General features: G+C 34.3%; 1 protein-coding gene across 3 annotated transcripts in view; it reads right to left on the bottom strand.

Moving 5' to 3' along the window:
• Window positions 1-6,049: 6,049 nt before the first annotated feature.
• The window catches only part of LOC126881171 (probable phosphorylase b kinase regulatory subunit alpha), a 241,563-nt gene continuing 229,391 nt past the window's right edge, over window positions 6,050-18,221 (bottom strand). For all 3 annotated transcript variants that reach the window (XM_050645257.1, XM_050645252.1, XM_050645261.1), the window contains one exon: window positions 6,050-16,743. In XM_050645257.1, the coding sequence (XP_050501214.1) occupies window positions 16,516-16,743 (228 nt within the window). In that variant the 3' untranslated portion in view covers window positions 6,050-16,515. The remainder of the gene's footprint in view (window positions 16,744-18,221) is intronic.

Raw genomic sequence — 18,221 nt, 5'->3', positions numbered from 1 at the left:
TGAAGTTTGTTTTAAAACCTCCAGCACAGGAGCTCCTTAAATACATCCTTAGGTGCAAGCCAGACCTTATTGCAGGGCCGTAACTACCATTGGGGCAACCGGGGCAGTGCCCAGGGGCCCCCGGCCAAGAGGGGCCCCGCAGGGGCCCTCGTTTCGTTGGCCGTGCATAGATTTTAACGAAGAAAATAAAAATATGTATTTTAAAAGCCGATCGCAACTAAATAGTTTCAAATGTCACAATTTTAAAAAGACCTTACAGATGCACTCTAGATCTCAACATAAAGTTGAGGGGGCTAAGCTGGGACCCACGAGACCATAACATAAAAATTTAAATTATTACCTAGGAAATTAGTTATTTTGGCGTAATAAAACCTAAAATACCATTGGAAGAGGAGGCCCGGGCTAAGCTGGGGCCCCCGAGAACTTTCGTAAAGATATAAATTGTTACTGAGAAAATTAGTCATTTTGGCGAAATAAAAACTAAAATGCAACCGGAGTATGGGCCCCCCGTTCCAGCTATATTGTCTTAACCAATTTACCCCAGGCCACATATTGGTACGTGAAAGGAACCACATTGTAGCCGAACAATGTACTTGCATAAAACAGATAAGATGGTACTTGCAAAATTATTTTACCTTAAAATAAGTTGATTTCAAAATTTTTTGTGTTGGCCAACTAAAATAGCAATATTTAGGTACAAGAAACTTCAGTCATGAAATGCATTAAAATGAGTTTTCAAGGGGTTAAATATCAAGCATTTTTCCGGACCCCCCATTCCGCTGGGGGATAAACCCCAGACCCCCGGTAGGGGACCCCAGATCACGTTTGCCCCGGGGCCATCAACGTCGTAGTTACGGCCCTGCCTTATTGTATAAGCCACTTTACACTGGCCCCACGGGACCCTCTAGATAAGATCTTACAATTATACGAAGAATCCGTATTGGGACCGTGCAAGTTCGGAAAAGCGACACCTGGTTTCTTCGCTCTGCACTTTTATTCGCACTTTTAATTATATTGGCCAATCATATAGTCCTGGTTACTGGATAATTGTCAAGGCCATAGTCCAAAAAAAAATAAGAAGAAAAAATAAGATTTAGGTTATGTTATTAAAACGTAAACAATTGTATGTAGTAAATAAAATTAGTTATTAAAATGCAGTACTGCAAGCAAAATACAATTAATTAAATTTACCGTTATATAATAATTGCATATCATATCAATATTGTGGAGCAATATATAATTTTTCTTCTTAAATTACAATAGGCATGAAATGTACGTCAATTTGACAATTTCAATTGACAATATGAATTATTTAAGAAAGTTGCAATATTTCTCCGCTATTCGCGCACGATCGTTTCGCGTATCCCTTCTCCGAGTACTTGCACACCGCGAATAGGCCACACCAAACTAATACACTGCTTCCTGATGACATCAGATGATTTATTAAGAATGTCCAATCTTTGAGATGTAGATTCTAGACCTCAAAATATTACGGTTTAACCCAAATCACTGTAATAAAATGTGGCTAGTTACTGAGTTACAAACGTAGTTTATTTAAAAATTTAATAAATATTTTTACCCAGTACTTTAAAACTATTTGACATATATCCTTGTCATACTTGGCAGAAAGTATTGGAGAATCTAAAAATTGTCCTAAAATAGTAATTCCGTCAGTGGAGTAGAATATGGGAAGGGTCAACCATTCACTTTCCCCTATCGTACGCCTCTGGTAGTAGCCAGAAACGTTTATCATAAATTAGTAGCGTGTACAGTACCTACACTTTCTGCCAAGTATGACAAGGATATACATTTGACGTAAGTTGTGACAAATAGTTTTAAAGTACTGGGTAAACATTGTTATTAAATTTTTAAATCTGTAACTAACAGTACGGAGCCAGATTTTATTTAAGTGATTTGGGTTAAACCTTAATATTTTGAGGTCTATAATCTACAACTCAGACATTGGACATTTTTAACCAATCACCCTGTATATCTAGTATACAAGATATAGCCTTGCAAACATTATTCACGACGACGTTCCCAATAAAACAGATGTTCAGGATGCCCTTCATCCAGTTCACAGCATTTTTCGTAGCGTTCACGAAGGTTCTCAATCATATCTGTGAACGAAGGCTGTTGAATTGCACGAAAAAATCTTGGATTTTAGTCTAGCTTCCTTCAACATTCCCCGTAAGTACTTATCAGGTGCCGTTAGGTCTGGTGTAGAGATGGTACAGAATAGCATTTTTCGGTAATAGGTTGGAACTGAACCTATTCCAAACAAATACCTATTCCAGAAACCTAATGCGAGTTTCCGATTCCGACGTGAAAAGACGATAATATATTGATCGCCCTAGCTTGTTCCTAGTTGTGCCACTATTGTCTTGCGATGCATCAAATTCAAACTAGTGGGTACCTATAATTTTGTATTTTTAATCTAAATCTAGGTTTTTCCTACAATTCGTAAATCAATTAACAACTAAATAGTTGTTTCCTAAACGACTATTAAAACAAATATTTCTTACATGTAATTATGGGTTTTTAAATTACCTAAAGTCGAGGTTTATTCAGAATTCATTTATGCAAATGGAAAATGAAGACACTAAGTTATTACAGAAGATAGGATCGATTAGATTAGAGTCATATAAATAAAAATATACTGCGAAAAAGTCAAAATTTTAACAGTTTTAAATGACAACTATCTGTTACAGTTGTATCGACCTGAAATTCTTTTGAACCCATCTCATTAAATAGATGTGAGATGTTGGAATCGAAACAGACGCCGCCGATGCGTTTCTCTATGGTACCTATTCCGAGAGATCAGTTCAAGTTTCATTTCAAATCTCTTGTCACTTGTAGGTACCTGGAATAGTCGATTGAAACCAGATTGAAACATATTCCGACGTACCCGCTGGAGTTCCATCATGCCATCCCTAAATCTAAACGAACGTCACCGATGCGTTCCCTACTAACCCTACGGTGGCTCTTTCGATGTCTAAACGGCTGTGCTTCTGAGCGAGAATCCAGTTCGAGTTTATTGTAAATTGCGGATTGCGGTCGATGCAGCGCCGTTGGAGTCGAAACCGATGCCGTCGACTTTTTGTCACTGGTGCGTGAAATAGACGATTAGAACCTATTCCGAGGTACCTGCTCCAGTTCCATCATGCCATCTCTAGTCTGGTGAGTGTGATGGGTATGAAAGATCACTGCCGCGCGAAATAAGGCGATCGCCAAAATTATTGCACAGCATTCGGAGAGACTTCCTGGCCATGTGACAGGTTGCCCCGTCCTGCTGAAACAATTAGGTTAAATAAGTGGTAGGTTCCTGGCACGACAAAATCTCTGAAGATCATGTAGACATGGTGTGACAATTTGTTGTCTGTAGCGCTCCTGATTAATAGTTAACGGCGTTCCATCGTTTGTTTCAATGAAATACGGGCCCAATATGTCATGTGTGGACACAGCATATCAATGGTCACTGTGAAGACGTGCTTGACGATTATGTCGGTGAGTTCGAATCCAAGAAACAGTGTTGTCTGCTTGGCAATGGACCCGTTTAAATGAATACGGCTTTGATCAGAAACCCAAATATTCGATAACGATGTGTTTCATAATCCATCGAAAATACACGTGCGCAGCATTTGACTCTTATACACTTATCAGCTGAACTCATTGCAGCACTTGATACGATATAAGACGTTCGGAAACCACCCGGTACGTTTCGGCGTATAACATAATACACTCACCGGCACAAAATTCCGCCACCCACAATTTTTGATTAAGTTTGACAATCTATAACTTTATTGTTTGCACTCCGACTTTCAAGATTTTTGCATCAGTTTGTAGGTACATGTATCGGTGTCGTTAGTTATTATTCCGATAACAAAAATTTTTTGCTTAGATGGCATTATACGGGGGTGAATGGAAGCGTTGTGTTTTCTCCTAACTTTAAAATTCTGTGGAAAAATTGGAGGGCTGATTTTGTTTCATACTCCTTTTGCATTTTCCTGGAGGTATTACGTGGTATTACTAAGGTTTTATATTTTGAATTATCCGAATATCTCTTTTCTTATAAGAGCTTTAAATAAAAACATTGCTTTGAAGGTTTATTTAATTAAACATATCAAACGCATCAAAATTAACAAAACAAAACAAAAGTAACAACTAAACAAAACAATTCAATAGCGGGTATGTCCACCTCTTGCAGCAACGACTGCTCGCAATCTGTTTAGCATCGAATAAAGATGTGTTATCCTTGCCTGGAGAATAGCCCGATATTCCTCTACCAGGGCCATAACTGTAGCAAATTTTCTGGAGGCCTAGGATGACGGCGAATAAATAGCTTTTTTAATTCATCCCATAAATGCTCAATAGGATTGAGATCTGGGCTGCATGCGGGAAAATCTAATCTTATCAATCTAACCTCTATTTCATGAGTCAATCAGCGTTTTTATTTACAAAAAATGGTACAGCTCTTATAAGAAGAGATATTCGGATAATTCAAAAAACAAAATTTTAGTGATGCCTCCGGGATAATATGACAGGACTATAAAGCAAAATCAGCTATTCCATTTTTCCACAGAAATTTTTAAAGTTAGGAGAAAATACAACGGTTCCATTCACCCCTGTATAATGACATACAAGCAAATTTTTTTTGTTACCGGAATAATACCAAACGATAACAATACATGTACAGCTGGTTCCAAAAAAAATGATACGACTCTTATAGCGTATTTTATAGAAAATTAAGCAGTGTACTTTCTTCTTCTTCTTCTTTTTGTTTTTGGTCTCGCTGCAAGGCAATTACCAGCACGATTTATAGGCGATCTTGATGTAGTCCGGCTCTAAGCCATATCAATATCACTGACTATGTTCTTGTAAAAAGCTTTTGATGAGGTGTGATATAATGAATATGAGTTTAATTATATTTAATTTATTATATATTTTCAAGGATAAATACTTATTATTTACATACTGTCACTACCAAATCTTAAAATTTGTCAGATAACTTCAACCTCAAAAAATGGCTGTTTGTTTGTTTATTTTATTATTTGTCTGTCATAATAAATATAATATGTCAGACCAATCATACACTGCTCAAAATGATCAAATCTTAATAAGAGTCGTATCAGTTTTTTTAGGAACCAGCTGTACCTATAAACTGGTGCAATAATCTTGCAAATCGAAGCACAAACAATAAAGTTATAAATTGTCAAACTCAATCAAAAATTTTGGGTGGCGGAATTTTGTGCCGGTGAGTGTATATTATAGACCAGGGCGGATCTGTTTTGAGGTGGATGTGAGAGGTAGCATTCGGATTTTTGCAGATAAAGTTAGGTGATACTTTCAATATTCATAATTGACTTATGTGCTACCTCTAAAATGTGCCCGGAACATTAAGAGGGAAGGAACATTTTGACGCCTGTCAAAATTTTCAATGTATTTTAAATGTAATTATTTTTTTCGAATCCTGAGAAAACAAATAAGTATTTTGGAAAAATTTAAACGCAGAATGAAAGATTACTTTATTACCGAGGGCCGAAAGTCCCTTAGAATGAATAAAACGTTTCTTTTGAATGAGATATTTGAAATTAAAAATCACACTAAATTTTTTCTTAGTTTTCTTAGTCTCGGTAATAAGGTAATCTTTCATTATGCGTTTAAATTTTTCAAAAATACTTATTAGATTTCTCAGGATTCGAAAAAAAAGAATCCCATTTACATAGCGTTGAAGCCGAAAGTTCGTACCCATCCCCCTAATAAAAAAAATTAAAATTTTACAAAATTTCGAAACACTTTTTTTCCAATTTCTTTGCTTATAACTTTAAAACGATTCATTTTGGAGCAAAGTCGTAGCAAAATAAAATAAAGATGATTAAATTTTGTAAGATATACGACTAGTTAAAAATGTCCTAATTTATTTCCCTAGGCAGAATTATGTCTATTCAAAAAGAATAAGAAGCATTTATAAGTATGTCAATCATCTTATAAACAATAAACAACTTGAAACAGTAATAAAAATGTAGTAGGTATATTAAAAAACATGATATTTTACTGAAATATTTATTTCCAACAAAACGGAACTACATACTAATAAAATAATTTTAACAATCCATCATTTGACATATTTGACATGTTCCTTGAATTAACCATTGAATTTGCAAATAAATTCTATAATAATAACAAATACAGGAACTGTAATAAAAACAATAATTTGGCACCAATTTTTGTGTAACTGAATTAGATAGTAATGGAAGTACATATTCACTTATAATTTATAGAATGGACGGTTCCATTATAAACTTTTTATCAATATATGAGTAAAAAATATTTAAAGCTGAATGTGTGTCGTCCGATTTTGGAAGAAGTCTTGAGCATGATGTACAAAGGCGCTACTAATAACAAATCTAAATATAATTTATAAAGTACCAACCTTCAAACGTCGCCCGTCAAATATTAAGACCTATCGGACCATAAGTAAATTATAGTCTTTTAAGTACCGCAACTTTGCAATTTTTAAAACATTTGAAAAATCTAATCTGTTCATAAAGTATTCTGTCTAAAGTGAAGATTTTTTTTGAAGTTACACTTCTTTAGGCGCGATAGGGAGTAAATTATTATTCTGCGCGCATGCGCACAGAGACAGTATGTTATTCGTTGCTATATCTTTTAAGTTATGTATTATTAGTCCAAAAAAGGTGTGGAAAAAGTATATTAGTGTTTTTAGTAAATATATTTATTATAATTTTTGTGTCTTTGGATTTGTCCTCCTCGGGAGTAAGATTACGTATTATTAAAACATATTTATATTTAATACTTCACTTCGTCTATTTGTTACCGTGATTTGTCATAATGTCCGAGAAACCGTATAAACTGTACCGTCGTGGGTTATTGGTAGAACATTCGACTAGAGATCGAGAGGTCCCGGGTTCAAATGCGGACAATTGCTGTCTTTTTTTTTAATTTTTAGATTTTTGGAAAGTGGTAAGTATTAAAATTAGTTTAATAAAATAAAAATAAACTGTTTAAAGTATTTTATTTCGTTGAAGTATAACTTCTTACGTGCGTACAAAGTACACACACATTCTTTTTTTCAAGTACAGTTGAAAGTCGGTGTATGAGAAAGAAAGTATTCGAAATACTGAAATTATACATTTTATAAAATTTCATTATTTCGAATAGTTTCTCTCCCATACACAGATTAATACTGCGCACAGACGCCATCCCCCACCGGTACCTTTAGAATCTTTCAATTGTACTACCGTCGGTTACCATTTAGACGTTATTCAGTTTAAAATAACAGTTAAGAGGAGGTATGTAGGCCTTAACCACGCTCTGAAAAATCATCCTGAATTGTTTGGTAGACAATATAATATGCCACATAAATTGGTTTCGTTATTATCTTTAGCTCGACATCATTTCTGGATCCTAGTTTGCTCTAAGATTCGTCGCCATTCTGTTCGGTCTCAACTTCATCTAACCACCTAATTCGCGGTCGGCTTCTGCTTCTTCTTATTTTAGCTGATCCTGTGGTTAGCTTTTTAACCATCATGTTGTGTGGCATTCGTATTATGTGTCCAGCCCATCTAAGTCCAGTGTGTTCATTCCTTTGCGTGAAGATTTATCAAAAAGGAAAGTTGGTTCCACCGTCGATCAAAAACAATAATGCGTCAATGATTTTGCATTGTTTTTAATATCCTTTCTTATTACCTGACGTGTAAAGTCCTGTTGAAATGACTAATTTTTTTGACATGATTTTATAACTAAATATTATTATATCCAATAAGTTGTTAAAATTTTAACTTGACTCAAAAGCTTATTCGAAATCAACAAAAGTAGGTAAAAGTATCTATTCTTTTTTATTATGTTATTAAAAATATTAGAATTACTTAAAAATGCGCCAAAAACATTTCTTTAGTAGATAAAAATGCTCAAAAGGTTCATAAAGCCCACTATTGTTCAGTCAAGTATTCGATTTTGTATTCAGACATTGCTAAAAATGATTCACAAAAATGTTCATGCCAATACATATAATGAAAATTATCTACCAGCCCTATCGACGGAACGATATCTACTCTTGTATGGACTCCTTTGTAAATTAAACTAAATGAAATAAAAATGGGTCAACGTAGCCGCCACATCTCTAGAAGATAGGAACATTTAGAAGAAGAAAATAAAAATAATACACCGTAGCTCTGTTGCCTGTTGCTGATATAGACTAAGTTGTCTGCATCTCAAATTTGAAAGTAAAACGATCCCTTATTAAATATAACGTGTACTACACAGCTTGGACGCCCGATACTATACAGTATTATTGAGGTGTTTGATTAAAGATATTGTAAAAAAACGATACGAAAGTACTCTTTACAAGACATTCAAGTCGAACATAACCGTATTCTTCAGATCTAGTCCATAGGTACTTCTTCTTCTTCTTGCAGTACCGTCTCCTATCGGAGGTTGGCTACCATCACAGCAATCTTAACTTTGTTGGCTGCAGATCTGAACAACTGTATTGACCTGCACCCATACCACTCCCTTAAATTTCGAAACCAGGAAATCCTCCTACATCCCACATTTCTCTTTCCCGAGATTTTTCCTTGGATTATGTATGAGTCTTAGCAGAGAGAAATTTTCTCCTATCATTATGTGGCCTAGATATTCCAGTTTTTTCGTTTGTATTTATCACTTCGCATTCCTTCCCCATATTCAGCAAAACATCTTGATTTGTTACTCTTTCTGTCCATGGTATTTTCCACATTCTCCTGTAGCACAACATCTCTAATGCCTCAATGTTTTTGATGTTTATTTTTTTCAGTGTCCAAGCTTCCATGCCGTACAGAAGAACGGAGAAAACATAGCACCTTAACATTCTCGTTCTTAAGTTTATCTTTATGTCCCGGCTGCATAAGAACTTTTTCATTTTGACAAATGATTGTCTCGCTATCTCTATTCGGCTCTTGATTTCTCTTGTCTGGTCATTAGTATCAGTGAACCAAACCCCTAAATATTTGTAGGACGTAACTCTTTCAACTGGCTGATTATTTATGGTTAAATTCACATTGGTGTATAGCTTCTTTGTTACAATCATAAATTTAGTCTTTTTGATGTTCAGTTTTAGACCATACTTATTGGTATGAGTGTTTATGTTTTCCTTCAAATACTGTAAATTTGCTAGGTTATCTGTTACTATTAGCGTGTCATCAGCGTATCGTATATTGTTAATTAACTCTCCTTTAATGTTCATACCAATGTTTTGCTCTAGGAACGCATCCTGACATATTGTTTCGCTATATATATTGAATAGTAGTGGAAAAAGCACACAGCCCTGACGCACACCTCGACGAATCTTAATTTCTTCGGTTAACTCCTTATCAACCTTGATTTTTGCTGTTTGTCTCCAGTACAACCTGGACTGGATGTTCATGTCGCGACTGTCGATGTTTTTGCTTCTTAGGATTTCATACAGCTTTTGGTGTCTGACTTTGTCGAAGGCCTTCTCAAAATCTATGAAACCTACATAGACTCAGACCAAACAAAGCTTCCCGTGTTCTCAGTCCACTTCTGAATCCAAACTGTGTGGCGCTTATGTCCTCTTCTAATTTATTAAATATTCTTTTGTGAATTATTTTTAAAAATACTTTTAGTGTGTGGCTCATCAATGCTATAGTTCTGTGGTCTGAACACTCTCTGGCGTTATTCGTCTTCGGGATTGTGACAAAAGTAGAGGAGAGCCATTTCTTTAGTATGATGCCTGTTATATAAATTGTGTTAAAGAGGTTCACCATTATTTCAAGTGTGTCGTCTATAAGTTTCAACAATTCTACAGGAATTTCATCTGGTCCTGCAGCTTTACCCCCTTTAGTGTTCCTCATAGCATATTCTATCTCTCTTTTTAGGATTTCATGTCCTGTTGTGTCGTCTGTAGGTTCTGTCACCGCTATATCTGGTCTTTCGTTTGCAAAAAGTTCTTCAATGTATTCTGTCCATTTTGCCAGTTTGTCATTTAAATCTGTAATTGTACCATTGGTACCATAGGTACTATTGGTTATTTATATTTTGCCCCAGAGAAAGCGTTAAATATGTAGATTATTGAGGATATTACAGCATATTTTGACACCAAAAATAAATTGTTTTACAAAATAAACATCAAATTATCAGAGAAGCATTAAAATAAGTGTATCACTTTAAAAGACTATGTTGATGCACACGGTCTAATTTTACTTTAAAGTTATATTATCAGTTAGGCTTATTCCAGATGTGGGTAACTGCTAGCAACTCCAACATCTCCATCTTGTAGAGGTTCCAAAATAAAGTATTGCCGGCTATTGTTGATGCTCCCTACGTCAATAACGAAATAGTTCAGCATGATATCTTCAATCATGCCTTTAGAATCTATCAATGAAGTCTTACATCCTTTTAGTGTCAAATATAGTGTTAAAAGCTGCAGAAACTCACTGGAAAAGTGCAGCCAAGGACAAACAGATATGGAAAGAGTTGGGGAAGGCTTATGTCCAAAGTTGGATAGAAATGGGCTAAAGAGTGTAGTGTTAGTGCACCTAAATTGGTTAGCTGCCCAACTAAAAGTGCGCGATGCCAATGAAATCCGTAGGTTAAAACGTCTACTGCCATTCGACCTATCTAGATCACACAGACTGGTTTAGATTTTAACACAAATATTTATAAATTCACACAAACAATGATTAAGTTTGGATAACTTTTAAAGAGATTATTCATGGGAATGAGACTACACATCATCAGCTTCATTGTCAGAAAAACGCAGATCTCTCTAGGAGATAATAAAAGAAACTTAGGCTTACGACTTATTGAATTAAGTGTGATAAAGAAAGTAAATCAATGTAACTTTAAGTTAGCATGGATGTAGGAAAAAATATCTCCAAATCAACTAACAAAATCATAAATAAAAATTTATATCTCAGAAATAAAAAAGGTAGAAAAATAGAAGCAATTTTTCTTTCTACAGTAAATCACCATAAAATATTGACAGCTAAGAAAAAGCGCTCGAAATATACGAACACTGTATGATCGTCTTTTCTAAGGCATATTCATTGATAAAAGGATAGCGAAATAGGGATAGAGAGAGTAGAAGGTGAGTCGTAGCGCGAGGGAAGCTTGTGATTACCTGCGATTCTAGTTCGAAATCACGATCGATTCACGTGTAATTGTTTAGGCAGATTTTTCTTCGTTGGGAACTTATTATAAATATTTGTAGTACCGTGCACGTAGTTTTCGTAAGAAGCAAAGCGTCAAATTTCGAATGTTTCCGCAACTTTATTAAATAGCTTCCATTACTTTTCCAAGCCTTACACATAACTAACAACAATTTTAAAGCTATAACAATTTGAGCTGTATACATGTCATAAATAGTGTATATATTTACAAGTTTCTATTCTAATCAAAAAAATATTATTTAACATCTATTTGAAAATGTGATACGATACATACAGTCGAGTAAGAACTGATAAATATTATTCACACAATAATATTATAATTAGTATTTTACACTTTAATTATCAATTTACAACTATTTTATAATTTTTACAAGCAAAACAATGATCATTACTTATTCACGTACACCTAAATTTCACTACCCATATTTGTCTCATTAAATTAAGCTGTTTTTGATATAGCTATCTGCTTTTTTCGCTCCGCTATTTACATCCAAACATCATCTAGATCAGTGGTTCTCGATCTTTTTGAGTCATGTACCACAAAATTCTTTTTATTATTTTTGGTACCGCCTACATAACTGAAATTCCTATCTATACTAAAATCACACTAAGGGTAAGAACAGAACAAGTAGGTCGAGGTGGAGGTGTAGGTCGCGGTAGATGCTACTAGTTAAGTCGCGGTCGATGTCGATAGCACATAGCAAGGAGGTCACCTGCGCTGTCAGTCAAGCTAGAATCACTATTAAGTGAAGTAGTTTAATGAAATTTGAATGACAAAAAGACTGTGCATATGCGATGCTGTGTCGTCAAGTGATGATAGTGATGAAATGTCAGCTGTAAATAATCAGATCCTCCTTCATATTTCAAAAATTTACTGAATTTAATTACTTTAGAAATTCAAAAATAAACTGAATACAAAAAAGGGATTATATAAAAAGAATCAACTCAGATAGCGCAGGTAATGACAACTTGGCTTCGAACGGACGAATCACAGGGAAGCATCCTTGTAGGCCGCACAGTAGACATCCATGTAAAACAAACTATTTTTATTTTAAAAGGCATTGATGTAAACCTCCTGAATGGCATCGCGCTAAACCTCCACCACGACTTACCTGCTCTGTTCTCTTCCATTCACTACAATGTGTTTGTTTTACATGGATGTCGACATCGACCGCCACCTTCACCTCCACCGCGACCCACTAGTTCTGTTCTTACCCTAAAGATGCACTAGAAAAAAACAAACCAAAACATGTTAATATTACAATGAGCACTCCCAAATCATGATTTACAATATCCCAAATCATGATTTACAAAGTTTATATATTGTAAATCATGATTCGGGAGTGCTCCTCGTAACATTCCAGTGTCTTGGTTTGTTTATTTCTAGTGCATCTTTATTGTGATTTTTAACTAATAATCGCATTTCGACAATGCTCCCGTATTTTAGTTTTATATTCACCTACTGAACTTATAATGTAAAATACTACTTAATTTTTTGTGTGTTATTTTTATGCGGTGCTGTTTATGGCTGCTTTTGTGTTTTTGCATTTTGCATATCACCCCAAATAGTTTAATGTACCACCAGTGGTACATGTACTACAGACTGAGATCAAGAATAGCCATCTTACAGGAACTGGGATACATTATACACTAAATTGTCGGAGACAGAATAAATTACAATGCGAGATGCAATTCCTCCAACTTTAACGTTTTCTACAATTAGCAACTACATATAAATATTCTTGAAGATACCATTTATCTCGACATTCCATAACACTGGAAAACTGATAAATCTCAATACATTCTAAACTAATTTTTTACCTTTTGATTTATTTATTAACAATAATAAGTTTGTTGTGTATGGCGGCACACATAGTGGAAGCGGTTTCCGCTTACGGGCAAACCGCGCGAATCTGAGCGGTTGTCGCGCGGGATGGTAACACAGTGAAGACGGGTAAAAGCGGGAAAAATGGCTCAAATTTGTCAGTTGCGTCTATAACTTATAGCAAAATTTCGTCTTCTGATGACGATATGATTGCTTTTGATTCTGTTTTGACTAACTGAAAAGAAAAAAAGTTGGTATACATTTTCTTAATCGCGAAAAAATAATTTATGGAGAATATCATCATCTATTTCAAAACTTAAAATAAGATTAAAAGAAAGCATTTGACAGAGTAAAACATGACAAATTAATAACTCTAATGCAAGAAATTGGAATTGACAACAAAGATCTAAGAATTATCAGAAACATTTATTACAATCAAACGGCCAAAATCAAAATAGAAGACCAGTTAACTGATAAAATTGCAATAGAACGAGGAGTACGACAGGGCTGTATTTTATCTCCACTACTATTCAATACTTACTGAATCGGTATTTAAGGAAGCTTTAGACGGTTGTGCCAAAGGAGTATTAATAAATGGTGAATGGTTGAATAACATTAGATATGCAGATGACACCATAGTTTTTGCCGATAATCTCAATGATTTACAGATATTAACAAATCGTATAACAGAAGTCAGCAACAGATACTAGCTCTTAACATAAAGAAGACCAAATTTATGACAATTGGTAAGAAACCAATACTAAACGCTCAACTTACAATTAACCAACAGAATATCGAAAGAGTTGAGCAATATACATATCTGGGTACGAATTTAAATAGCCAATGGGACCACTCAACAGAAATTAAACAGCGAATAATAAGGGCGAAAGCAGCATACGTTAGAATGAGACCCATTTTCAACAGTCGAGACATAGCATTAAAACCAAAATACCGTCTGTTGAAATGCTACATATTCTCAGTTCTGCTCTACGGAATGGAAGCATGGACACTAACTGTTGCATCTATGAATCGGCTCGAGGCTTTCGAAATGTGGTGTTATAGGCGCATCTTACGTATATCCTGGGTTGACCGAATTACCAATGTGCAAGTCCTGCGTAGAATGGGGATAGAGTGTGAAATTCTCATAACCATAAAAACAAAAAAATTAGAATATCTAGGACATGTAATGAGAAATCAAGAACGTTACGGCCTTCTCCAACTGATTCTCCAAGGGAAGGTAAATGGTAAAAGAGGACCGGGAAGAAGACGCATTTCCTGGCTTCAAAATTTACGTAAGTGGTATAACACGACTACCACTGAACTGTTCCGCGCTGCGGTAAACAAAGTCAAAATAGCCATGATGATCGCCAACATCCGGAACGGATAGGCACTTTAAGAAGAAGAAGAAAATAAGATAATGAAAGAACGTGACATATCGTTCTCTCTCGTGTCCCAAATAGGGGATCTTTCAAAAACGGCAGCAATTAATGCCTCCTTATTCATTGTACAAACATTAAAACCGCGCGGACAAAACTAAATTCTCATTCGAGTAAAAGCGGTCAGGCGGGTTAAAGCAGTTGGCCCGCGCGAACCTGCTTTGACTATGTTCGTGTACATTTAAAGACGTGCATTCATTTTCAAAACATTTAAAAGCGGGTCCGCGCGGTTTGACCGTAAGCGGAAACCGCTTCCACTATCGCCGACTATAAAGAGAATGTGTAGACTGTCAATATGATCGACAGTATATCTTGTGTGTTATAATGAAGTTGCTCTGATGAAGCCCTGAGCGTGAAAAGGGTAAGCCCTCTGTATAATCCTGTATGAATAAATGATAATATTTATATGTAATTACGTGGCTAAAGGTTCCAAACCAAGGCCACAAAACAAAAAAATATTGGACAATAAATCTTATTATGCCATATGCTTAGTCCACGACTGAACAATGATGCATAATGAATATCTGCAATAAGCAGAAAGCAACATATGTGGCTACTGCATATTTGATAAGCAACAATAGAAAAATGGTTATCAAACAACCAACAACATACCTAAATGGGCGAATAGTTATTAAACAACGTATAATTATAAAAATGACACCTTAGACACTGCACAATGTTAGTAATTGCGTAGCTTCTTTATTCTTGATTTTAATATAATTTTCTGTTTTATCTTCATAAACTAGCTTCCTATGTGCTTGTATATGTCATCGCACCATTTCATATGGAAACGACCCTCAATGCGATATTGTATTGCTGATTTTTCCCGATAGACTCCTACCTCAATCAAGAAAACCAATCCAACCAGAATCCAAAAAAATTGTATACGGTCAACAATATAGTAGAACAATAACAGTTTAGATTATACCTTACATATTACACCCAGTAGCAAACCTACTACTAGCAGTGAAACAGGTAGCTGGTGTAATCTAAGCAGCAAATTAAACAAAATGTAAAGAAATAAACCTCAACGTCAATGGTAGAGTTTTGCTATATGGCTAAAACCAGACTTAACCTGAATTTCCAAACAAAACAAACATAATTTTTAATAGTCTAGTAAGAAACTTTAATTTAAACACTTAATTTAATCAAAGAATAAGTATTACTCTTTGGTTATAAACTAATTTTAATAACACGTATAAGAAAAAAAACTCAAAATTTTTTGTTTGGTAAAGCCCTATATAGATTATATTAATTCCATATCATAGAATAATTGACTAAAACGAATTTTAAAATAATCACATTTTCAAATAAGAAATCTTCAACTTATTTAAGAGGCAATCCTAGTGTAAAAGTACGAAATTCATATACTTTTTTTGGGAATTTCTAAAACAAAAAGTACTGTAGGTACCAATTGTTTTGAAAATTTGCATGAGCATTTATTATAAAAAGAAGTACATGTAAAACAATTTTCATAAAGAAATATTAAAAATTAAACGATTTATGCGCCATCTACTGGCACCGTGAAAATAAAAACATGGCTCCACTGCTGCAGTGATTGAGACTAATAGAGATCCTGAAACATAAAATTTCAAAGTGATTATTGAAATACAAGTTATTTCCTATACCATCAACTAGGATTTGTGAAAAATATTAAAATTTGCTAAAATATAAATTTTCTAAAACATTTTCAGTTTCAAAAACCGCCAAATTGACATTTTTTATCCGATCAAAAACCCCTAGTTGATGGTATAGAAAATAACTTATATTTCAATAATAACTTTGAAATTTTATGTGTCAGGATCTCTTTTAGTCCCAATCACTGCAGCAGTGGAGCTATGTTTTTATTTTCACGGCGTCAGTAGATGGCGCATAATTCGTTTACTTTTCAATATTTTTTTATCAAAATTGTTTAACATGTACTTCTTTTTATAATAAATGCTCATGCAAATTTTCAAAACAATTGGTACAGTACTTTTTTTTATTTTAGAAATTCCCAAAAAAAGTATAGGTATGTATTCGTACTTTTACACTAGGATAGCCCCTTAAAAGGCTCAAAAGTTGTTTAGCTGATGGTGCAGTCCAGTTCGCCGTGTTTTGGTAAGCCTTCCAGAGTGACCGCTACAGCTCGTGTCATATACGTCATAGTTCCGTAACAGCCGCTTGGAGCGCTGTCGTAAAAGTGTTGACAAATATAAGCAGCTCCGCCGCACAATAATCCTCCAGTTCTAGACATTTCTCTCAGTTCTTTAGGTTTAGCACAACATAAAGTAGCGTCACCTTCACATTTCATCTGAAAATAAAAAATAATGGCATTAAATTAGTGAACCAAAAAAATTACATCATATGAAATTTGTTCGAATTGTAATTTATACTTAGCCTTACACCTAAAGGTAGAAAGGCTTAGGACTAAGTAAGTAAGTAATTTATACTTAGTTTATTTATTTTTAATTGTTCTTGCAAAAGTTGTGTTATTTTAAAAACATAGAGTAAAACATATCTTTTACATTAAATAATCCGCCACTAGAAGTGTTACCAGCATAACTTTTGGGAACACATCCCTAAAGCTCTTAATACGTAATAAAATGTTTATCAAAACTGTTTTTAATATTGTGTATATTGTATATATTGTAACTTTTGTTATAAAAATATTTTACATGTCAGTAAAACGGCCAATTCAATGCTTGATTATGGCATTATAGCATTATCACTAAAGCTAGGATTATAGGCAAAATGCCTTTTTTGCCTATTTTGCCTATTATAATTGTTTTTTGCACTTTTTGCCTTTTTTCGTAAATTCCGCCTATTTGTGCCTTTTTTAAAATTTCATGGTACTACCCATGATATTATTCTATTACTAAACCATTCTATAATAAAATTTTGGGTCAATAATAAAATATCAATGGTTTGTTTATAAAGTCGGTTCGCTAAACTCAGACGCAACTGGCTAGATATTTTAGTCGATATTTTTTTTGTTTTTTGCCAATTTTGAAAAAATTGGCAAAATTACTAAATATTTAGTGATTATTAACTATTTAAAAATTATTTTTTGCCAATTTTGCTAAAATTGGCAAAATTACCGACTAAAATATCTAGAAAGTTGCGTCTGAGTTTAGCGAACAGACTATATAACAGATTTCTAGGAAAATGTACCTGATCGAGACTTGAGGGTTAACTATTTGGAAATCCCTAAGCTTTATTAGTTTATTATCAGTTGTACAGTCGGTTACTGTATCAGAGTTTAGTCACAAATTGCTATATCCTAGTTTAGTTTTGTTGCGTATACCGAAAAGCAAAGAACACGTTTTAAAACGTTTTAGACATTTGTGTGAAAATATGACATCTAAATTAAGGCTATGGATCGCACCTTATTCGGAACTTTCTCTAGAAGGAGATGGAGCATTTTGTAAACCATGCGGCAAATCGGTAAGTTTTATTTTTTCTATAAATTCTAAAGCGGTTTTAGAATTCTAATTATTTTTTTTAAATTCTCAGATTTCAAGTAGAAAAAAGTACTTTATTGACCAGCATTGTGGAACCCCACTTCATAAACGTAATTTGGAAAAATTAAATTCCTCTAAGTTAGCTCAAATATCTCTGCGGGATAGTTTAAGCAGTTCAAAAAAAAAGGAGGAAGACGCATTTAAATTTGACTTATGCCAGATGATGATTGCATCCAACATTCCTCTATATAAAGTTAATAACCCTAGTTTTAAATGCTTTTTCGAAAAATATCTTAATAAATCCTTACCGGACGAGAGTACATTGAGA

Source organism: Diabrotica virgifera, chromosome 1 (assembly GCF_917563875.1).
Source record: "Diabrotica virgifera virgifera chromosome 1, PGI_DIABVI_V3a".
NCBI lineage: Eukaryota > Metazoa > Arthropoda > Insecta > Coleoptera > Chrysomelidae > Diabrotica > Diabrotica virgifera.
The sequence above is the reverse complement of the archived record's forward strand: the minus strand, read 5'-3'. Positions and strand labels throughout refer to the sequence as shown.